The sequence below is a fragment of the Myiozetetes cayanensis genome, unplaced genomic scaffold (genome assembly GCF_022539395.1).
Source record: "Myiozetetes cayanensis isolate MyiCay16 unplaced genomic scaffold, myiCay2020 scf5-8, whole genome shotgun sequence".
NCBI classification, from domain to species: Eukaryota; Metazoa; Chordata; class Aves; order Passeriformes; family Tyrannidae; genus Myiozetetes; species Myiozetetes cayanensis.
This window is the reverse complement of record NW_026087742.1, coordinates 103,683,140-103,701,576: the sequence shown is the minus strand read 5'-3', so window position 1 is coordinate 103,701,576 and position 18,437 is coordinate 103,683,140. Positions and strand designations below refer to the sequence as shown.

At 38.1% G+C, this 18,437-nt stretch overlaps 1 protein-coding gene across 2 annotated transcripts in view; it reads left to right on the top strand.

Annotated features, from left to right (window-relative positions):
• The window catches only part of APOO (apolipoprotein O), a 30,594-nt gene extending 13,900 nt beyond the window's left edge, over positions 1-16,694 (top strand). For both annotated transcript variants that reach the window (XM_050332031.1, XM_050332032.1), the window contains exons 7-9: positions 4,772-4,879; positions 12,929-13,024; positions 15,862-16,694. In XM_050332031.1, the coding sequence (XP_050187988.1) occupies positions 4,772-4,879; positions 12,929-12,997 (177 nt within the window). In that variant the 3' untranslated portion in view covers positions 12,998-13,024; positions 15,862-16,694. The remainder of the gene's footprint in view (positions 1-4,771; positions 4,880-12,928; positions 13,025-15,861) is intronic.
• Positions 16,695-18,437: the final 1,743 nt, after the last annotated feature.

The following is an 18,437-nucleotide window of genomic DNA, read 5'->3' as shown; positions in this document are numbered from 1 at the left end:
TAGCATGGGAATTCTGGAAGTGGGTAAGGATGCTGCTGCATAATTATAGGATGCTTTCCCTTTTTATGGATTTGTTGTTTTAGGCACATAAGAAGCATGTTGACTTATAGTTGTTTAAGTGGGTTTCCTGTGAAGGGAAGAACTGAAGAGACCAAATAGTAGCCCCTACTAATGTCAGATTATGTGGCTTCCTGTCCACACTTAGTTGTAGTGGCAGATTCCTCAGTTCTCAGCACATTCTGTTTCCAGTCCAGCTTTTAACCTCTCACAGTGCACCTATTTAATGTGTCAGAAATTCTTTGAAATGTCTTTGGTAAATTTGCCATCCAGTTATTGGCCACTTGTGAATAACTCTGAGATGTCAGAGTGATAATATCACATTGTCAAGAACATATGACATTCTTTGAAAACGGGTCATTGACTTAGGAGGAGTCAAAACTGCTGTGTTTGAGCTCTGCCAGCAGGGTGATACCCTGATCTTGGATGGAATCTTTTTTTAGTGCCTCCAGGATTCAGATGCTCTAAATACATGTAATTCTGCTGACTTATTCTCAGAGAGTGGAAATTATGCAAGTGGCAGGAAAAAAAAATCAAAATTTAAGAAGCTTAGACATTTCTATTGGAAGCTGCATATTAAAATTCTAGTTGTCTTTTGAACAATGAAGCGGGAAGCGATTGAACGCTGTTCCAACTGAGGTTATTGTTTTGAAAGAAGCTCAGTTCAGTCTTAACTATGGATTTGCTACTAACAGCTTCACAATACCTTGTTTATTTTATGAGAACTTTGAAGTGCATGGTTGCTCTTTGATTAATTCACAGTTCTTAGTTTGACTGTAATGAAAAATCTGATAGGAGATTGGAATAGGTTTAGCTTTGTTGATTTGGTCAGGACACTAGACATATGAATTTGGAAACTTCTGTGGGGAGAGTGATATCCTAGGTACTGTTTTGGTTCCCCTAATCTCTCTTGTGCTTTGCTTTTCTTAAAAAAGCAAGGTTTTAAGCATATCAGATCTTACCATCCATAATTTTTATGCTTTAATCTGAAATTGGAAACACTTTCCTCTCTTATTATTTTGAAATGTTTCATAGGCCTTTCAAAAATTTCTCTAAGCATAGAAAGGGAAGTCTGCAGTACAGGGCTCACTTGTCAAGTTAATAAAACAGTGTAGGAAATATTCTGGATCATAAGTTTAATATTTTGATCTATTTTTTATGTTATGGGGTTTTTTATTTTTCTTCCACATTTAAGTGCTTCACCACTGCTTTTTTATTTACAGTCCTATCACTCATTTGGTCTTGTGTTGTTTTTTATTTGGTGGATTTTTTTCCTTCCCACTTTTATTTAAGATTTTCCATTGGAGAGTTGGAAATAAGTGCAGCAAAATATATTTGCTGTTGAGGTACAACACTTGGTTCATCTGGAAGTAAACCTTTATCTTCAATTAAAGTGATGAATTGCTAAGTGAAGTTACAGCAATGAGTTCCTCATTGGTAGGTAATTTACAGACACTAATCATCTAACTGGAGGCTGAAGAAATGCATAGAGTATTATTTTTTTCCCCCTAATAAAACACAATTTTTTAAGGGATTTATTTCCTCACTGCAAATATTACTTTAGTTTTTATAGCTTTGAACAAAAGGTCAGACTGTATATGTGGTAAGGAAATTGAATTTAAGACTAAACTTTGGTTTTTCTTTGGAATTTTAACTAGCGTTTTGAAACTGTGTTGCTAATCATAATATATTAAAAATATTTTGTATTTACTGTGGCTTATCTTTCATCTGGAAAAAACTTTCCATTATGTAGTTACTTAAATCACTCTATCACTAAAATGAAATTTTGTTCCTTGTTATTAGAACCTTTTAAATTTCCTAAAGTACTGTTTGTTATGCTTTCCTTCTTCTTGCATATTAGGAAGCTTTTTTTTCTTTCAAGTTTTGTTTCTTCAACAACAAAGCACACTTTTTCTATGTCCTTTGAACCTTTACCTTGCCCAGTTCAGTCCATAAGGCATAAACAGCTGTACTGGCACAGCTGGGAGCATGACATGATTCCAGGAACCGTGGGTTGGAAAGAAGGAGCTGGGGTCGTTTGATCCATGTTTTCTGCCAAACGCTTGTGAAATGGCACTGTGACTGCTCAGTTAACAGTGCAAATGTAGAAAACCCAGTGCATTCTTAGTTTAGTTTCTCAGCATGCAGTGTAGGTAGAGAATGCCAATTATAATTCTGTATGTATGGAATTCTGTAGAACATGCAGTATGGTCAGTACAGCATGATTATGGTCCTACGTGGAATTAAAATATGGAAGCTTCTTTCCATGCACATTGGGCCTTGGAGACCACTGGTGCTGTGGTAGAGCCCAAGAGGGGTGTTCTTGGCCCAAGGTGACTTTCAGACTTTCAGAGTCCCTGTTGAGAACCCCTCCATATGACTTTTGAACTTGTTTGTTCAGACTTTGGCATACAAACTTACAGTGTTGCACTGGACAGTGATGATGTTTCAGGATGTTGTAATTTAACACAAACAAGCTGGAAATCATCTTCCAGAAATTAAGGATTCCAGGTGACTGAATGGAACAACTTGTCCTTCTTTGAAAGGAACTACTTGTATAGATGTTTGAATGAAGACTTTGAACAACTGAATAAACTGTTTGTTTTGTTATTGTTCCTGTTACTTTTCCTGGTTGGAAGTGCCACTACCAAGAATAGTGGTGGCAACTGCAGTACCCACCTGCTTCCTCTTCAGCCGCTCCATGGGAGGTGTACAACACAAGCCCAATGCGTGACTCGTGTTGTCTTCATGAGAGGACACACTGGGTAGTTATGAAAATGTCGTGTCAGTGTTCCTGTCATTTCCAGTCTGTCTAGCAGCTGTATTTTCCTACCCATGTGAGCTGTGAAGGTGTGTGCGGGTCCTGACTCTTGGCAGGTGTGCACAGTGTGTAAACATTGGTTGTTTGGGACAGACTGAACTGTCTGGGTTGCTGTACCTTGTGGCGTAGCTACTTTACTCCAGCAGCATGAATGGCCAGTTTCTCATTTTGTGCAATTCACAAATCATTTGGTCATATGACTCCTCTAATAAGAATATTTTTAAGTTTGTACTGTTAGGTATTTAGTGTCTTAAGTATTTTAATGGATTACTTGTAAGCAGAAACAAAAATCTGCTTATACATAGTTGTTTTTTCTCATTTGATGTTGATAGCTGTGTCCTCAGTAACAGTGCAGACAGAAAAAAAACAAACCCTTTTTTATTGTGGTTATTTTTCAGTCCTGGTAGGCTTGCACAGGGGATCATACCATCTTTTCAGATGAGCCAACTGGTCTCTTGAAATGCTTGAGAATAAACAATCCTGATACTGAAAAAGAAAATAACAATCTGTACCTGCAATGTTTGAATTGAGGAGTTCTGGAGATTTAGCTGTTTCAGTTGATGTGCTTTTTTCTGATGACCTTTATCACCTTGAATTTTAGAGAAAACCCAGTGCATCCTACAGACTTGTTTCAAACTGAAGTACAGCTGTAATTGTCAAATATGGTGACAAACAGGCTACTTTGTGTTTAAAACAACCTAGATTTTGATTTTAGTTGTGACTTGGAAATGTGGTTGCTGATTTTAAATTCTATTTATTAAGTAGTCTCTTTTGTAAGGTAGAACATGATCTCTGCCCAGAAGCACATCTGTACCTCTGTGGCACATAACTGGTGTAATCAATCTTGTTCAGGCACACTGCCCCACAGTAGAACCCCTTGGCAAGGGTGTTGTGGATGATAAAAAGTTGCACTTCTCCCTGAAGTCCATGCAAGAAGTTCATAGGAGGGAAATTCCTTGGGTGTTGTTACACACATAGAAATCACCTCTGACTCAGGAAATCTCTGAGCAGTGAAATGATGGAGACTGAAAAAAACTTTAAAATGTAATTTGAAAACTTTTTCAGAGACATCAGAAAACTGTTTCAGAAACATTTATGCTTGCCCTGTTCTCATAGTTTGGGTTTTCCAGCTTTGCCTGCTGTAGGAGATAGGGCAATACCTTTTTATTTCTTGAGTTCATAAGGTTTTTTTTAGTTTAATATCTATTTATGTTGGGAAAAATGTCCATTTTGCTGTTCTTTATTTGTAAGAAAACTGATAGTGACACGAAAGGGAATGTAGACCTGAGCCTTACAATGAAAAGGTTCCATATCACATAAGGGGTGAGGGATAGTGTTTTGTTAGACCTAGGGATTTTTCCTGTTGTAAAACACCTGATGGTGTAATATAGTAAACACAGTCTTTCCTAGCTGTGTTCTGTTCTGAGAGTTGACAGCTGGTTATTTATCACAGCCATCTATCAGCAAGTTCTAAACAGCCAATAAAAAGAAACAAAGGGGTACTCCTGCTGTTTGCCAAAGCAGTGAAAACATAAAATTGCAAAATAGTGACAAACTAAGCAGGAGTGGGTTTTTTTGGTCTTTAAAATGAGTATGGTCAAATTGAGACATAATTTGCGTAAGTTAACTCTATTGAATGTCAAATACTGTGAAAGCCGGAATTGTTTCCATGCAGCATCATTTCACTCCTCTTTGTACATTTTCAGATATTCAAATAGTTTTTTTAGGAAGTTGGTTTTTCTTATTCCTCATGTGTCATCTTTATTAATGCTGTATACCCTGAGCTTGAACAGGAAGAGTTAAACATCTTGTGTTTTACGACTTCTTCCACTTAAACAAGAAGCAAAGTGATGTTTCTCAGATTATTAAGTTCTAAAAACTTCTGTTTCAAAGGTTGCTGGCACACAGCTGTATGATTGGAGTCTTCAAGGATATATTGCTGTAGAATCTCTTTGGAAGGATACTCCTAAGAAGAAGAAATCGGGGGAAAAAAGTGATAAGGTAAGAAGTGTGAGGAAGTTGATTTCTGAATTTACCACTACCATTTCAGGCAAAAAATTTATAAATAGTAGTGGCTTTTATTTCTGAAGACAAATATTTCATTCTGTCTTTCTAAGCTGTGGAAAAATATTAAGCCTATTTCAAGTTAAGCTTTCAGAAATGCTGTTTGTAAGTTTTCTTTAGTCTAATCTGATACAGGTGAGCAAACAGACTTGTAGGAAATATATGTAGATAGCTTAGTGAAGCTGAGTGTGAGAGACTGGAGAAAGTGCAAGGGGGTTAAATGTGTGCCAGGGAGAGCCTGTAAAGTTTTTTGGCTTTTTTTTTTAACTGCTGCTTAAAGAAATGAAAGTTCAGGTGTGAAACACAGAGCTTCGGTGGTTTTAAATTCACTTCTAAACTCACTGAGACTCTAATTCCTGACTTCTAGGCAACTATGCTTGTTCTGTAGGTACAAACTGCTGCCCAAACTGCAGGCTGCTTCCCATCTCTTATTGTAGTTGTTTAATGTAGCCTGGCAAAACCAACAGATAATTTGAAAACAACTTTGAGCCAACAGAAAGTCTTGGTCTCCTGCTGTGGACCCCCTGCTTGAGCCATAGCTCTCAGCTGGGAGAGAGATGTTTTGGAGAGGCAGTTGCACTCCAATAGCCTGCAGGTGTGGGACCAGTTCTCTGGGTAGGTCTAGGTGCAGGACTAGTTCCAAACAAGTTAGGTTGGAGAAATGCTCACATGTCTTGACAGTTGCCGAGTCTTCTGAAGTGGAGACTTTCATCAGTGGATGCTCATCTTATATCGGCCCAAGGCACTTCAGTAAATGCATTTGGAATAAAGAAAGGTCAGTTAATCATACTGTACCTTTCCTAAAACCTAGGCTGTCAGAAAGAATCTCAAGAAAAAGGGCAGTGTTAAAATACTTCAGCATGGCAAATGGACAGCATTAATAAAAAATAGCTGAGCTTTTTATTTTATTGTGTCTCAGCCTTTCAAAAGGAAACTCGTGGCTGTTATTGGAAGGCAAAAATTTTTGATGCTTTCATCTTATTATAAGGCTTACTCAGGCACTTACTACCTCAGCAGAAAAACAAATGACATGCAAAATTGCAGAGACCACTAAGTAAACACACTTCTTTCTCTTCCTCCTTGCAGAATCTTTAAATCACACCCCTTAGTTGCCAAAACATGTTACATGCACAGAGGAGCAAAATGCCACTGCTTGGTGTCCTCCTAAAGTTCATATCCTTGTTCAGATATTGTTGGTGTTAACTGTTGCCATTTAACTTGATGGATTAGACAAGATACAGAATCCTGTCACTCTAATGAAGGAACAGTAACAACTTGATGAAACTGCCAGTGTTTCAGATGCTCTGAAGCTTCCTTTGGTCTGCATTGGTGAAGCTGTATAAGATACATAATTGAGAATTTGGGTGGGTAGGGGTGGGTTTGTTTTGTTTAAGTTGTTTTGTTTGTTTTTAAAGATGGCATTGTGATGTTCTATCAGGATATGGTCAGTCACAGTTAATAAAAATCTATACCTTTTTTATACATGTAAGCACTGGTGTGTCCCTAATGTGAGCTGTGAGATGTGAAATCTACCTTGGAAAAACCTTTACAGTCTGTCTCTAGTGCTGTGTGGTTATATCAGTGCAAAATAAGTAATTTTTGTTCATACAGGTGATTAGATCCACCAAATCAATATCAACTTTTCCAGCAAAAGAACTTCTGTTAAAGTTCCATTTTTATTGGAGTTTTTACTGGTACAGAAATGGAAGAAAATACTTTTTAATTATCATGTACTAAAGTTGGCAAAGCATTCTAGGATAAATTCTGGGACTTCTGTCTTCATTTGACAGCCCTGTGGAAGAATTTGTTTGCTTTTGTATACATATTTCTTATTGTCATACTAGGCAGCTAGGTTCCTTAACTAGTGAAGACAAGCCTAAATGTTGTTCTTGAGTTGTTATTGCAGCAGATGTAACCCATTTCATGAAACTATGCCAGAGCAGAAGATGTTATTTTTTGTTTTTACTCTAGCATTTTCCTGTTGCTACACAAAGGATTCTTGCAAATAGTCAAGCAATATATGGGTGGCTCTTCTTGGCCTCTGTTAATTTGTTACGTTGCTCATAATTTGTTTGATAAGTCATAGGTACCACAGCTGTGCATAACTTCATGTTTGTGCAGCAATATGTCATTAAAAGAAATGTGGTTTGTTAAATTTTCTGAAGGTTTTATGAAACAAAAACCTGTGCCAAATTGAGGTCATATCAACTGAATTCTAAGTTCTGCCAAGAAAGATGAATTCCAGGACCTCCTGTGGCTACATTTCAGAACACTGTGGCTGCAGCCCCTCCATACAGCAAGTCAGTCTGATAAGTTTTTTAATACACTGTTTTGTTGAAGGATAGAGCTCTTCAGGACATCAGGGTGAAAGCCCTCTGCTAAAACTACACAAGTGCCATAAGTGAAAATCAGTGTTCATACTTTTATTTCCAGAAGGATGAAACATTTTCCCAATAAGGGACAGTGGGAGTAGTTTTTCAGCTTCTGTATTCTTTATCTTGATATAAAGTGGGCAGCTTTTTACTTCTTCCCTGAGGTAGAAGAAATGTAACCATTAGGTGGGAGGTCCAGGTGTATTTTAAGGGGGTTATCTTCTGAAAATCTTTTGCTTCCTGGAGTGATCTTTACTCACCAGAAGTAATTTGACAAAAACCAGTGGAACTGGTATTAGCATTTATATTACCACTTCAAGGGAAGTGATAGTAAAATGGAAGATATGTTACTCAAACTTTGTTTATCTTAAGCTTAGTGTGCAAAATTTGTTGAGAATCGTACTAATTTATGCCTTTATGCAGTTTTTTAGAATGATGTGTTTTGAAACCATTTTGAGTAGCTTTAGGCATCAGACTTTCGTTACTGGGGTTTTAAAGTTATGAAGGCTAATACCCTACATGCCTTCAGCTAATCTTTGTGAGTAACTGGTCTCTCTGTTCTGCCCAATAATATCACAATTCATGTGAGATCATCTTTTTCTACATTTCTTTTTGTCTGCACTTTTTGCCTTCAGTGCACACAGAACTAACTACCTGAACTGTTAAGGCAGCGAATTGCAGCTTTTTCCTCCCCCTTTTTTTTTTCTCTCCCCAGCAGTCTGTATTTAATATCGGCTGAGTTTATCAGCTTTAATAGCTTAGCTCAGAGGGATGGATGAACCATAGCAGCTTGAGGATTTTGTGCAACAGCATAAATTTTTAGGACTGTGGTTTTCTATACAAATGGATTCTAATTTATTTACAGAAAACTGCTTAAAGATAAATATTTCAGAGCCACAGTTCAATACATCCCACCTGTGAGTTTCTAACAATTGGGCCTTGCTTGTCAGTCAGTTCATTTTGATATATTTTTAACAATTCTGGATTCTCTTTCTTCCCACAACCCTGAATTGGCACCCCTTTTTTACTGAAGTGGCCAAATTGTGCAAAACCAGAGCAGCACTGGAGTTCTAAAAACACCCTTCTTTTCATCCCTTGTTCCTTTCTTCTTGTATGTGCTCTTTCCCACTTTGGCCCAACTAGTAGTAGGACCTCACAGAAAACTAATTTCCTTCTCAGCTTCAGAGATTGAGAGAAATTCTTAGGGCTTATTATTTGGTTTCCATTCCTGTCTGGTCTGTTGATTGACACCACCAGTGACTTAGCAACGCTAATATATAATACATATAAATTTTTAACCTATATATGTTTTTATTACATGTATAAAAGATATAAATATTTTAAAAATATCTCTATTACTATCTCTGGGTGTTTTTTAAGTGCTAGCTGGTTACAGAGTGCTTCCAGGTGCAAAGAGGACTCAGCTTTGGGTGCTGGTTTCCTGCACTTGCTCAGAACAAACATCAAGGAAATTGTGGACCTGAACCTTCCTCACCTGAAAGCTCTGAGGAAAGTTGTGGTGTCAGTGTTTTGACCGGGGAGCTTTAACAGCAGCATCATGGATTGTGACCATAGCAAACCTTAAATTTAGTTTCAAGAGAGTTTTTAAGTCACTTGTGTTTTGATCATCTTATAAAAAACAGCATAAGCAGCTGAGAGAGCTTCTTTCTACAGAAAATGCTTGTAAGGTCTTGTCTTCAGAACAGACAAGCCTCTGAACAGACAAACAAAAGTTTGGTCAGCTGAACTAAAAGATAAACATCTACTTTGGGCAGAAAATGCTGTTTCCTGTTATATGCCCTCCTTTTATTGTTTGGTAGTAAGAACAACAACAGTATAAAACTTGTAAAAAATATGACTTCTTTTGGAATTGATCCTTAGTGTGGGCAGAAGGGAATTTAGATGTGTTAGAGGTGGGAAAGACAGAATCTACTCTACAAAAATTTGGTTTCTTTAAGGGCAACATTTTTGAAAGTGTTTCATATTTCTGTGAGAGTTAAGTTCAAGCTCAACTTAAAGAAAAGAGTAAGTTATTGATTGACTGGGGAGGAGGAATAGTGATGTTCTCCTTATTCTAAGCAATACATTGCAAACAAAAGAGGACAGAAGAAAAAGTAAATTATTAATCTGTAAGCCCAGGTGAGCCTATGTTTTTCTTTTGCAGCTGCTGGGTTTTTTTTGTTTTTTTTTTTTCTGGTGGCCAGACTCTCCCTTTCAAGAGTTCTCATAAGCATGAGAGATGTATACCTACCTTTGAAGTTATAATTTCTAAGAATAGGTGCCAGCGTAAAAGGGCCTGGCCACCTGCAAAACTTCTTCAGAGGCAGCAACAGAAACTTCTGCACCTGGCTTGGCTGTGAGGGAGAAAGGCACCACACATTTGGGGGTTTTGACATTAAGCTGGTTTGCTTTGGGGTGTTTTTCTTTGTACAGAAGGAAAATTTTCAGATAAATCGTTGTGGGGTTTTTTAAAGTTGTTTAAAATTAAGGTCTCCATATATCTCTGTTAGATACTGTGAGCTAAGTCAGGGTGTCTTTTAATCACTCATGTACTGAAACCATACAAAAAGCATTGTATAATGTGAAAATGATAGTTGTATTGTTTTCAGTTTCAAATAATGATTTTTTTTTTAATCCCATGGAACCCCAATATATTGAACACTTTATAATGAATGTGTTATGGAGATTTCTTATAAAACTGTCAAAAGCATAAGAAGGCAAAATATTTCCCCTTTTACTGTAGGATAGAGCTCTGATGTGTGAACTCCTCTGGCCACCCAGATTTGTTATGGAAAGGTTGTGTTTTGAGCCAGAAAGTAGAAAGACTGTCTTGAATATGTGCCTGCTTCTAATTATGAGAGGGCATCATGGCACAGAGGAGGTCTGTCTTCTGGGTCATTGATCTAAACACATTTTTTGCTTCTGCTCTGGTTTTGAGTGTGACTAGAGAACTTTGGCACCTTTTTGTAAAATTATGTGTGTGTATTTCCTGTGCCAGCTCAAAGGATGTCCTTTTCTGGCTAACCCGTATTACTGCTTGAGCAGCCTCACTCAGGCTCGTTATTTACGCAGTGGGCACATGCAGTGGATGGAGTTAAAAGTCCTTCTTAGTTGCTAATCCAGAAAATGAATTTTTGTGAGGAATGACAGTTTAGCAGTGGATTGGCTGAATTAAATAACTCAGGCTTAATAGATCTAGTGAAGACAAGCCCCATGTTGAGATCTGTTAAACTCACAGAGACAAAGGAACTTAGCAAGCCCCCTGTTTTCTTGTATATATGTGTGTGTTGCTTTTTCCTCTTCCGGAATATTTTAAAGAAAAAAAGTCTTACCTAGATGATAATTGCTTTTTACAAGTTAAAACAGGCAACTGGAAAAATACAGACTTCTCTGTGAACAACTTATTTTTAGTTCATTTGTTCAGGATTGAGTAAACCTCAAGGTGAGGCATCGTTAGTCAGATCATTCATTATAAATTGTAGCAAAATGTCATAACTTACAAGTTCCTGTACAGGAAAATTACAGAATAGACCATTATTTTGAAATAGGTGTGGTTTGTGACTTTGATTTCCTATCCTATGAAATATTCAGAGTAGTGATCAAACCAAAAAGGGCTTTTGAAAGAATCACCTTTCAAAGGTCTTGTTAGGCATTTTTTGAATAAGAAAGTTAAGAATTGTCTTCATAATTGAGTCTTGATTTGTTGAGTCCATATCTCCAGCACAGAATATGCAGGGTCTCATAGACTTATTGTGCTTAGTTTGTGCTGCCTTATTGTGCTTAGTTTGTAATGTATAAATTTGACCCATCCTGTGAAATGTCTTCCAGCCTATTCTACCTTCTTTTGTTACATTTCCCATCAGTTTTAGAATTACAGAATCACAGAATGGTTTGGGTTGGAAGGGACTTTAAAGATCTTCTAGTTCCAACTCCCCTGCCACAGGCAGGAACACCTTCCACTAGACCAGGTTGCTCAGAGCCCCATCCAGCCTGACCTTGAACACTTTCAGGATTGGGACATCCACAACTTCTCTGGGCAACCTGTTCCAGAGCCTCACCACCTCACAGTAATGAATTTCTTCCTTATATCTAACCTAAACCTGCCCTCTTTCAGTTTAAAGCCATTCATTCCCCCTTGTTCTATCACTGTCTGGGTCCCTTTCCTCCAGCGTGTTGGCTGCACCACACAGCGTGGTGGTGTCAGCAAACTTCCTGGGGGTGTTTTCAACCCCACTGGCCATGTTGCTGACAGAGTTAGACAGAGCCAGTCCCAGCACTGACCCCTGAGGATGCCACTCGTCACTGGTCTCCACTTGGACATCAAACTGCTGAAGACAACTCTTTGAGTGTGACCATCCAGCCAGTTCCTTACCCACCAATGGATAATCTGTTATATCCATGTCTCTCCAGTTCAGAGACAAGGATGTCGTGCCAGACAGTGTCAAATGCTTTGCACAAGGTAGATATCACTCTTCATCAGTCACTATTCCCTCATCTACCACCGCTGTAACTTTGTCATAGAAGGCCACCAACTTTGTCAGGCACACTTTGCCATTAGTGAAGCTGTGTTGGCCATCACCTGTCATCTCCTTATTTAAGTCATATTGGTTAAAACGCCTTTCTAAAATAAAAAGGAAATGCCATTTAATTTTCATGGGTAGAATTTAGGAGGAATTGAGGCTGGGTACCACCTCTGATCCTTTCACCCAACCGCCTCCCATTCAAAGCAGAGACAGCTTCAAAGTTAGATTTGGTGGCTCAGGCCTTGTGCTGAATATTTCCAAGGGTGGAGATTTAGAAAGTTCTCTGGAAAACGTGGTCCAGTGATCAGTGGTGTGATACACTTATAATTTTTTGGCCTTTAGATCTAAGAGAAATTTGCCATGCTCCTCTGTCCTTTTCTCTGTGTCCTTTTGTTGTGAACCTCTGAGAAGAACCCAGCTTTTCCAAATATGTAAATGCCCATTAAGGAACTGAGGATAGGAATTAGGTTCCCCCTTTGGTCTTCGCCAGGCTGGACAGACCCACATCTCAGCCTGCCCTTATATGTCATGTGCTTCAGTCCCCAAGCCATGTGTGGGGCCTTTAAGTACTTTTTTTATTGATATCTATTTAAAACTATAATCAAATGCCTGTTTTGTTATAGCATCTTGGCAAATAGATAGACTGGACACTGCAACAAGCTTCTCTTCATTCTTTGATTTCTATCATTTATTTCAGGGAAAGTGTGAGAACACTCTCTCAAAGGATATGTGCTAAAAGAGACCTATTGTATAAATCCACACAGAATTCAAAGAATGCAAAGTAACAACTACTCTGTGGGTATTCACCCTCTGTTATTAGTGCAGACAAAATGAGTCAATTAAAGCACTTCAGTTGAACTACTGCTTCTCTCAAATCCTCTAATTGCTCAGCTAACTACAGGAAAACCAAAGTCTAGAAAGTGTTTGGGAGATCATATTTGAGTGTATTATACTGAAGTAGTCTCATCAACCACCACTTGATCTGTAAGACATTTTTTGTTTTAGCTTTTGAAAAGGGTTTCTGTTCTGGCAAAAACATTAATCGTGGACTGCCTCAATTGAAATCTTGTGCACATTTTTCACTCCTCAAGGGTGATGCAGTTGGTGACAAACCCCTGGAAGTCCATGCTGCTTCAAATAAAGAGCAAGCCCAGAAGTAAAACGCTACATCACCTGGCATCAAACAGGTAAAGAATAAAGACTGATAATAGTTTGTGGCTACAGCAGCAAAGTAACCTGGAAAAGCTGAACATTTGCAAGTTTGACTTATGTTCTTCATACTGATGAGGAAAGGAGGGGACAGATAACTTTGTTTTTAACATTTGTCAAGAACATGCATGCTCCTTAACGCTATTTAAGTTAAAGAATTTAAATTCTTTGTCTTCAGAGCACACAAAATAAATATATGTCTACTGGAAGGGTTCTGAGTTAATTGAGCAGGGCCTTGTGATTTTACTGTTAGTTGGTTTTGGTCTTTTATTTTTTTTTTCTTTCCCATTTCTTCCTCCCATACCAAAAACCTTTTTGCCTTCTATGTCACACTTGTACAAGTATGAAGGAGGGAAAAGAAACCTCTTCCCTGCTGATAAGTTTTCTCTAAAGATTTGTCAGTGCCAGGGTACAGTGTTGTCTTACAGGCTGTAACAGCCAACGATGTGCCTGACCTTTCATGTTAATGCACTTCCCAAATGAGACATTTCATCAGTTGGGAATAAATGATGGAGGAAATGGAGGCAGCATTTCCCAGTTCTCCAAGGCAGAAACTTGAGACACCAGTTCTGTTTCTGACTTGGCCTCGGGGCTGCTTTCTAAACTCCAGCAAGTCCTATGGTTACAGTTTCTAGAAAAGCAAAACAAAAACATCCTCTCGACTTTTTCAAGATGGTTCAGTTTCATAGAACAAAAATTACTCTGTATTTGAGGCTAATTATTAATAATTATAATGTAATTGGACATCATTTAGTACAGAATGTTAGATAATGTGCGCTCTGTTATCAGTTGATAAAGGGAATCTTTTATGAACATATTTTCTACTTGCTTGTCATTGCCCTGTATTATTTTTACATCATGGTAAAACCTGATTTTTCATCAGAAAATGATCCTGGCATTGTAGGGACTCCTCATTATTTTTCTCTGCAGTGTCCCAGTTAGTAGAAAAATTCTGGGTTTTTTCCTTACTGCCAACTGTGTAAATGGAGCCCAGATTTAGGAAACTGCACCGATTTTTTTCTTCCATGCTTTACTACCAGTCACATATGTTTGCACATGTGATGGAATGCACACATCTGCTGAGCAACAGCATTTCACTGTTACACAGCAACCTTTAAAAGCAAAATTATTTTTTCGTGTTTTTTCCCTTAATGTATTTTTAATGGCTATAGCTAATTCTCACAAGGGTGAAGAGGTGTGTTGACTGGCCGATATACTGAGGACATTAGTTTTTCCTTCAGACATCTGAATATATAAAGTCTTTAAGAAACATGTTTTCCAAGTATTTTGTAAAATAGTCATGTCAACTAAAAATTGAAAAATAATAGGAATATTTATGTGGTTTTTTTTGCTTTAAGATACCCAGGAGAACCAAGAGGAACAAAAGCCTCTCTACAATTCACTGAAATATTATTGTGCTTATTGTCAACTAGGACAGAGCAACTAAATTATAAAAAGCCAGGAAAATTGAACTTTTGGCTGGCACACTGTACAAATATCAAGGTTCACCACAAGCAGAAATCCATAAATAGCTGTTATTTTCTTTTAGCATTCTTTACTATGAATATCATTTTCTGTCAGGCCTTTATTCACTTTTTAAAATGTCAGCTTTTTGCTTCGGGCACGTTTTCTTTGTTTGGGGAAGGTTTTAAGGGAGTGAAGATAAATTGCTCAGGTGCTTGAAGTACCTGGATGGTGCTGGTTTTGAGACCTACGTGCTTCACTGCATGTGCCTTCTGGAGGAGATATATAAAGGGAACTGGTAAATTTTTGACCTCAGGCAACAAGTTGGTGAAAGTTCAATTCAGTCTCAGTTTCAGCTGTTCTGCAGGGGTGGTGATTTGTTACTTATATCCAGTTATTCAGCTCCATATTCAAGTCCAGATGTTTTGTTGGATTTGTGTGTTCCCAAAGGTTGGAGAACGTGGCTCTGGTCTTTGAAAAGACACTTTTTTTGTTGTTGTTGTTCTGAATGAGATCAGTCCTGAAAGTCTCACTGTATTTTCAACTGTTGGTAATATTCCTAGTTGAATGTGGTTACTAGAATAAAGACAATCTCATTTCCTCAATAATTTGCCACAGCATGGGTCTCTGAAGTGTGAATGGTCAGCCAAGGACAAAATCACTTCGGGCTGGAGACAGCAATGTGTTTCTCCATTCCAAAACCCAGCACCATTGCACCTCCTTTGTTATAGTTTTTCATCAATAATTATACACAAACTTCAGCTCAAACCACGTCCCATGGTGGAAGAAGCAAGCTGTAATTTTATCCAGCTGTTGTCTAGAGGAGTTGCACGGAATTGAGGGGGGGTTGTGTTTTTCCTTGAAGATAGCATATCTCATTTGCACTCTGTTCCAGTTCCATATTTATGTAATTCCATTTCTTTGAGTTAAATTACCCTGGTCTTACACCAGAGTAAGTAAGGTTAGGAAAACATACATTTTATAGGAATTTAAAAGAATTCTTTTTGAGGAAGTTGGTTAATTACACCAGATTCCAGTTGGTGTTTGGTTGCTGTGAAGTGTTCTTTCCCTTTTGTATTTCCACATAGGTCAACTATGGGAATTGAGTTCTCTAGAACAGACATGATCATTAGTGCTCTAATGTCAGTAATATGAAGAGTTAAATATCTCTTCTCCAAGTAAATTGGTATAGAGAATGTTTCTCAAATAGATTTTGATCAACTTGCCACATCAAAGGAAAAAAGTTTTAATGGGACTTTGACATTGAAAAGAAGAGGCCTATGGTATTTAATTCTGCTTTGTCCCTCCTTTCCTCTCCCCCGTGACCTCCGTTCCCTTTCTTTGGCTATAGGTGAAGAAAAATATAGATATAAGCAACAATTTCCCAAGAAAAAGATGAAAAACCATGTGAATCCATTTTGAATGTGACTAATCTGCCTTCTGCCTCGGGACAGTCTGGCTGGGTGCTGCTCAGGCTTCTGGTATGGATTCTGTGGAAGGACATTACGTGTTTTGGGTCAGTCTGGAGACATCGTCCTCCATTCTGCACTGGGACTGAAGTCTGCCCATGCTTGTCCCATTGCGGGATCAACATTGCAAGTAGCAAGTCTCAAAATCCCTGAGTCTCTTATTATTTATATATACAATAAAATTCCAGATACACAAAATGGTCCACTTTTTTTCCCTCCTCCTATCTTTTTTAAAGTCATGGATGCAATGTTTGCACAGTCCATGAAAGGTTCTAGAAATGTTGTTGACAGTGCCTGTATTTTTTTTGCCAGTGAGGGGAAGCTGGAAAGTAGCATGATGTTTTGGCTGACACAGGCTCATAGAATTAGGAATGGGAACAATTACAATGACTCTTGTGTTTTGTTGGAGTCTCCCCCTCCTTTCTATACGAGTCTTCTGCCTCATCAGTGCCAGCAGGAGGTATATAATGAAGCATCTGTGAGTTCCTGTCTCGTGGATGGATGGGAATGGAGCTGTTAATGTTTGTTCTTGTTTTTGTTTGAATGCACAGCACAATGGGAACCAGAATGTTGTGGTGGTGGGAACCAGCTATAGAATAACTTGGCTGTTTCCTTGTTCCCAGCCAGGGGAGGGGAGAAAAAAGCAAAGCGAAGGGAAATACAAAAGGATTTCCAGCATTTTGAAATCTTTGCACAATAAAACCCTTTCATCATTTGTTGCCATTTCCATGAGTCTCTCTTTTGGGGCTTGATGCTTCACAAGTTACTGTAATCTAAGTAGTTCAGAGCATTTAAAGCTGTGTTGGTGAGTCTTAAAATGCTCCTTAAATAATCAGTGAATATGAGGAATGGGGGAAGGATGAAATGAGATATGTCCTTGTATGAAACATTAACTTTTAAAAAGAGCAGAGAAGAAAATACAAAGTAAATCATACTCAAAATGCTTTAAAAAAAATCTTTGTTATTGCATGGTTAGATATTCCAGCTGAGCATATTCCATAAACTTTTAGAGAAAAACAAACAGACCTTGGCAATGTGAGAGCCAGTCTGTGTGGGCATTATAAAATGGGCCAACTCATTTTTAATAGAGGCATAAGGCATGTGGTTGCCTCAGGCAGAAAAACAGTGTCTCCCAACATGTTCAGTGCATGTTTTTACAATTGTTTTAGGCTGGTAAAGATGTATGTTGATATAGCAGAGTTCTCGCATGGGGTTTGGGAGGTATGTGTGTGTGGTTTTGTTTTTACTTTAAACTTGCCAACATGGTTCAAGCAGACTTGGGAGGATCAAAGTAGTGTTTTTGTCAGTAGTGGAAAGGAAACTTGGGAAATATCAAGCATAGCTGTAACTGCTCTGTTACACCACTCCTGCAATACAAGCATAGATTTGTTTCTTCCGTTAAAGATAGTTCTTCACTTATGCATTCTCATATCATATAGAGGGTGATTACCAGGGAATTAGGAATACAGCTTGAGATGCTGTAATTTTTTCAGTAGTATCTGGCATATGCCACACTGGCATTTAAGAACATGATTATTTGGTAATTCAGGTATTTTCACCCTTAGACTCCACCAAGAAGTGCTTTTCTCATTCTTATTTTTGATGCAGTTGTTAGCTGTTCTGTTTCTTTTTACTGCCTGCAAGGCAGAGGAAATTTTGCATGTCCAGTTTGTTTCATTCAAATGAAACAGTTTTAAAATCTTTATTTGTTCACATTTGTGTGTGTGTGCATGTTTAAAAAATACTGGGTTAAATAAACATCACTTAAATGCTTTTCACTTGATCACATCTTCATACCACATATTTACACTCTTGCTTAAAAATGTCCCAAGTGATTGACATCAAACCAGAATGCTTTTATCTAGCAGGAAATGACTGTCTTCAAGCACCTGCATACACACATGACAAGGAAATAGTTCCAAAATGTGAGCAAGACAGCCTTAGCTGAGATTCTTTCCTTATATCTTCTGTTTTCTACAACTGCAGGAAATAAAAAAAAGTTTCATGCTGGTAAGAGCCCAAGAGATTGTAAACATTCAACTTGGCACAAACTTTCCTAATGAGGAACAGGAGAGCAGTCAACCACTGTTGATATTATATATATATATATAAATATATTTGTTTGTATGCACACATGCACAGCTGCATGGAACTAAATTGTGCATGCATTATCTCCTGCCAGACTTTGCCTGTGGGTATTACAGTGTAAGCTAAAAATGGTGTATTCCCCACCCAAGCTTCATGTCAACAGTTTGGTCACCCTTCCAGTTGAAGGCTTTTTGGCTTGGTAACCAGAGTCTGTGCAGCTTATATAGTGTTCTCATCTCAGCATCCTCTGCTTCAGTGGCTGCTGGCAGATGTGTTGGGGCCAGGTTGCAGTGCTCTCTCTCAAAGACATTGACTTTAATCTGCAGCTTGTGGAAGTTGTAGAACCGGAGGCCGTTGGTTTGGCCCTTTG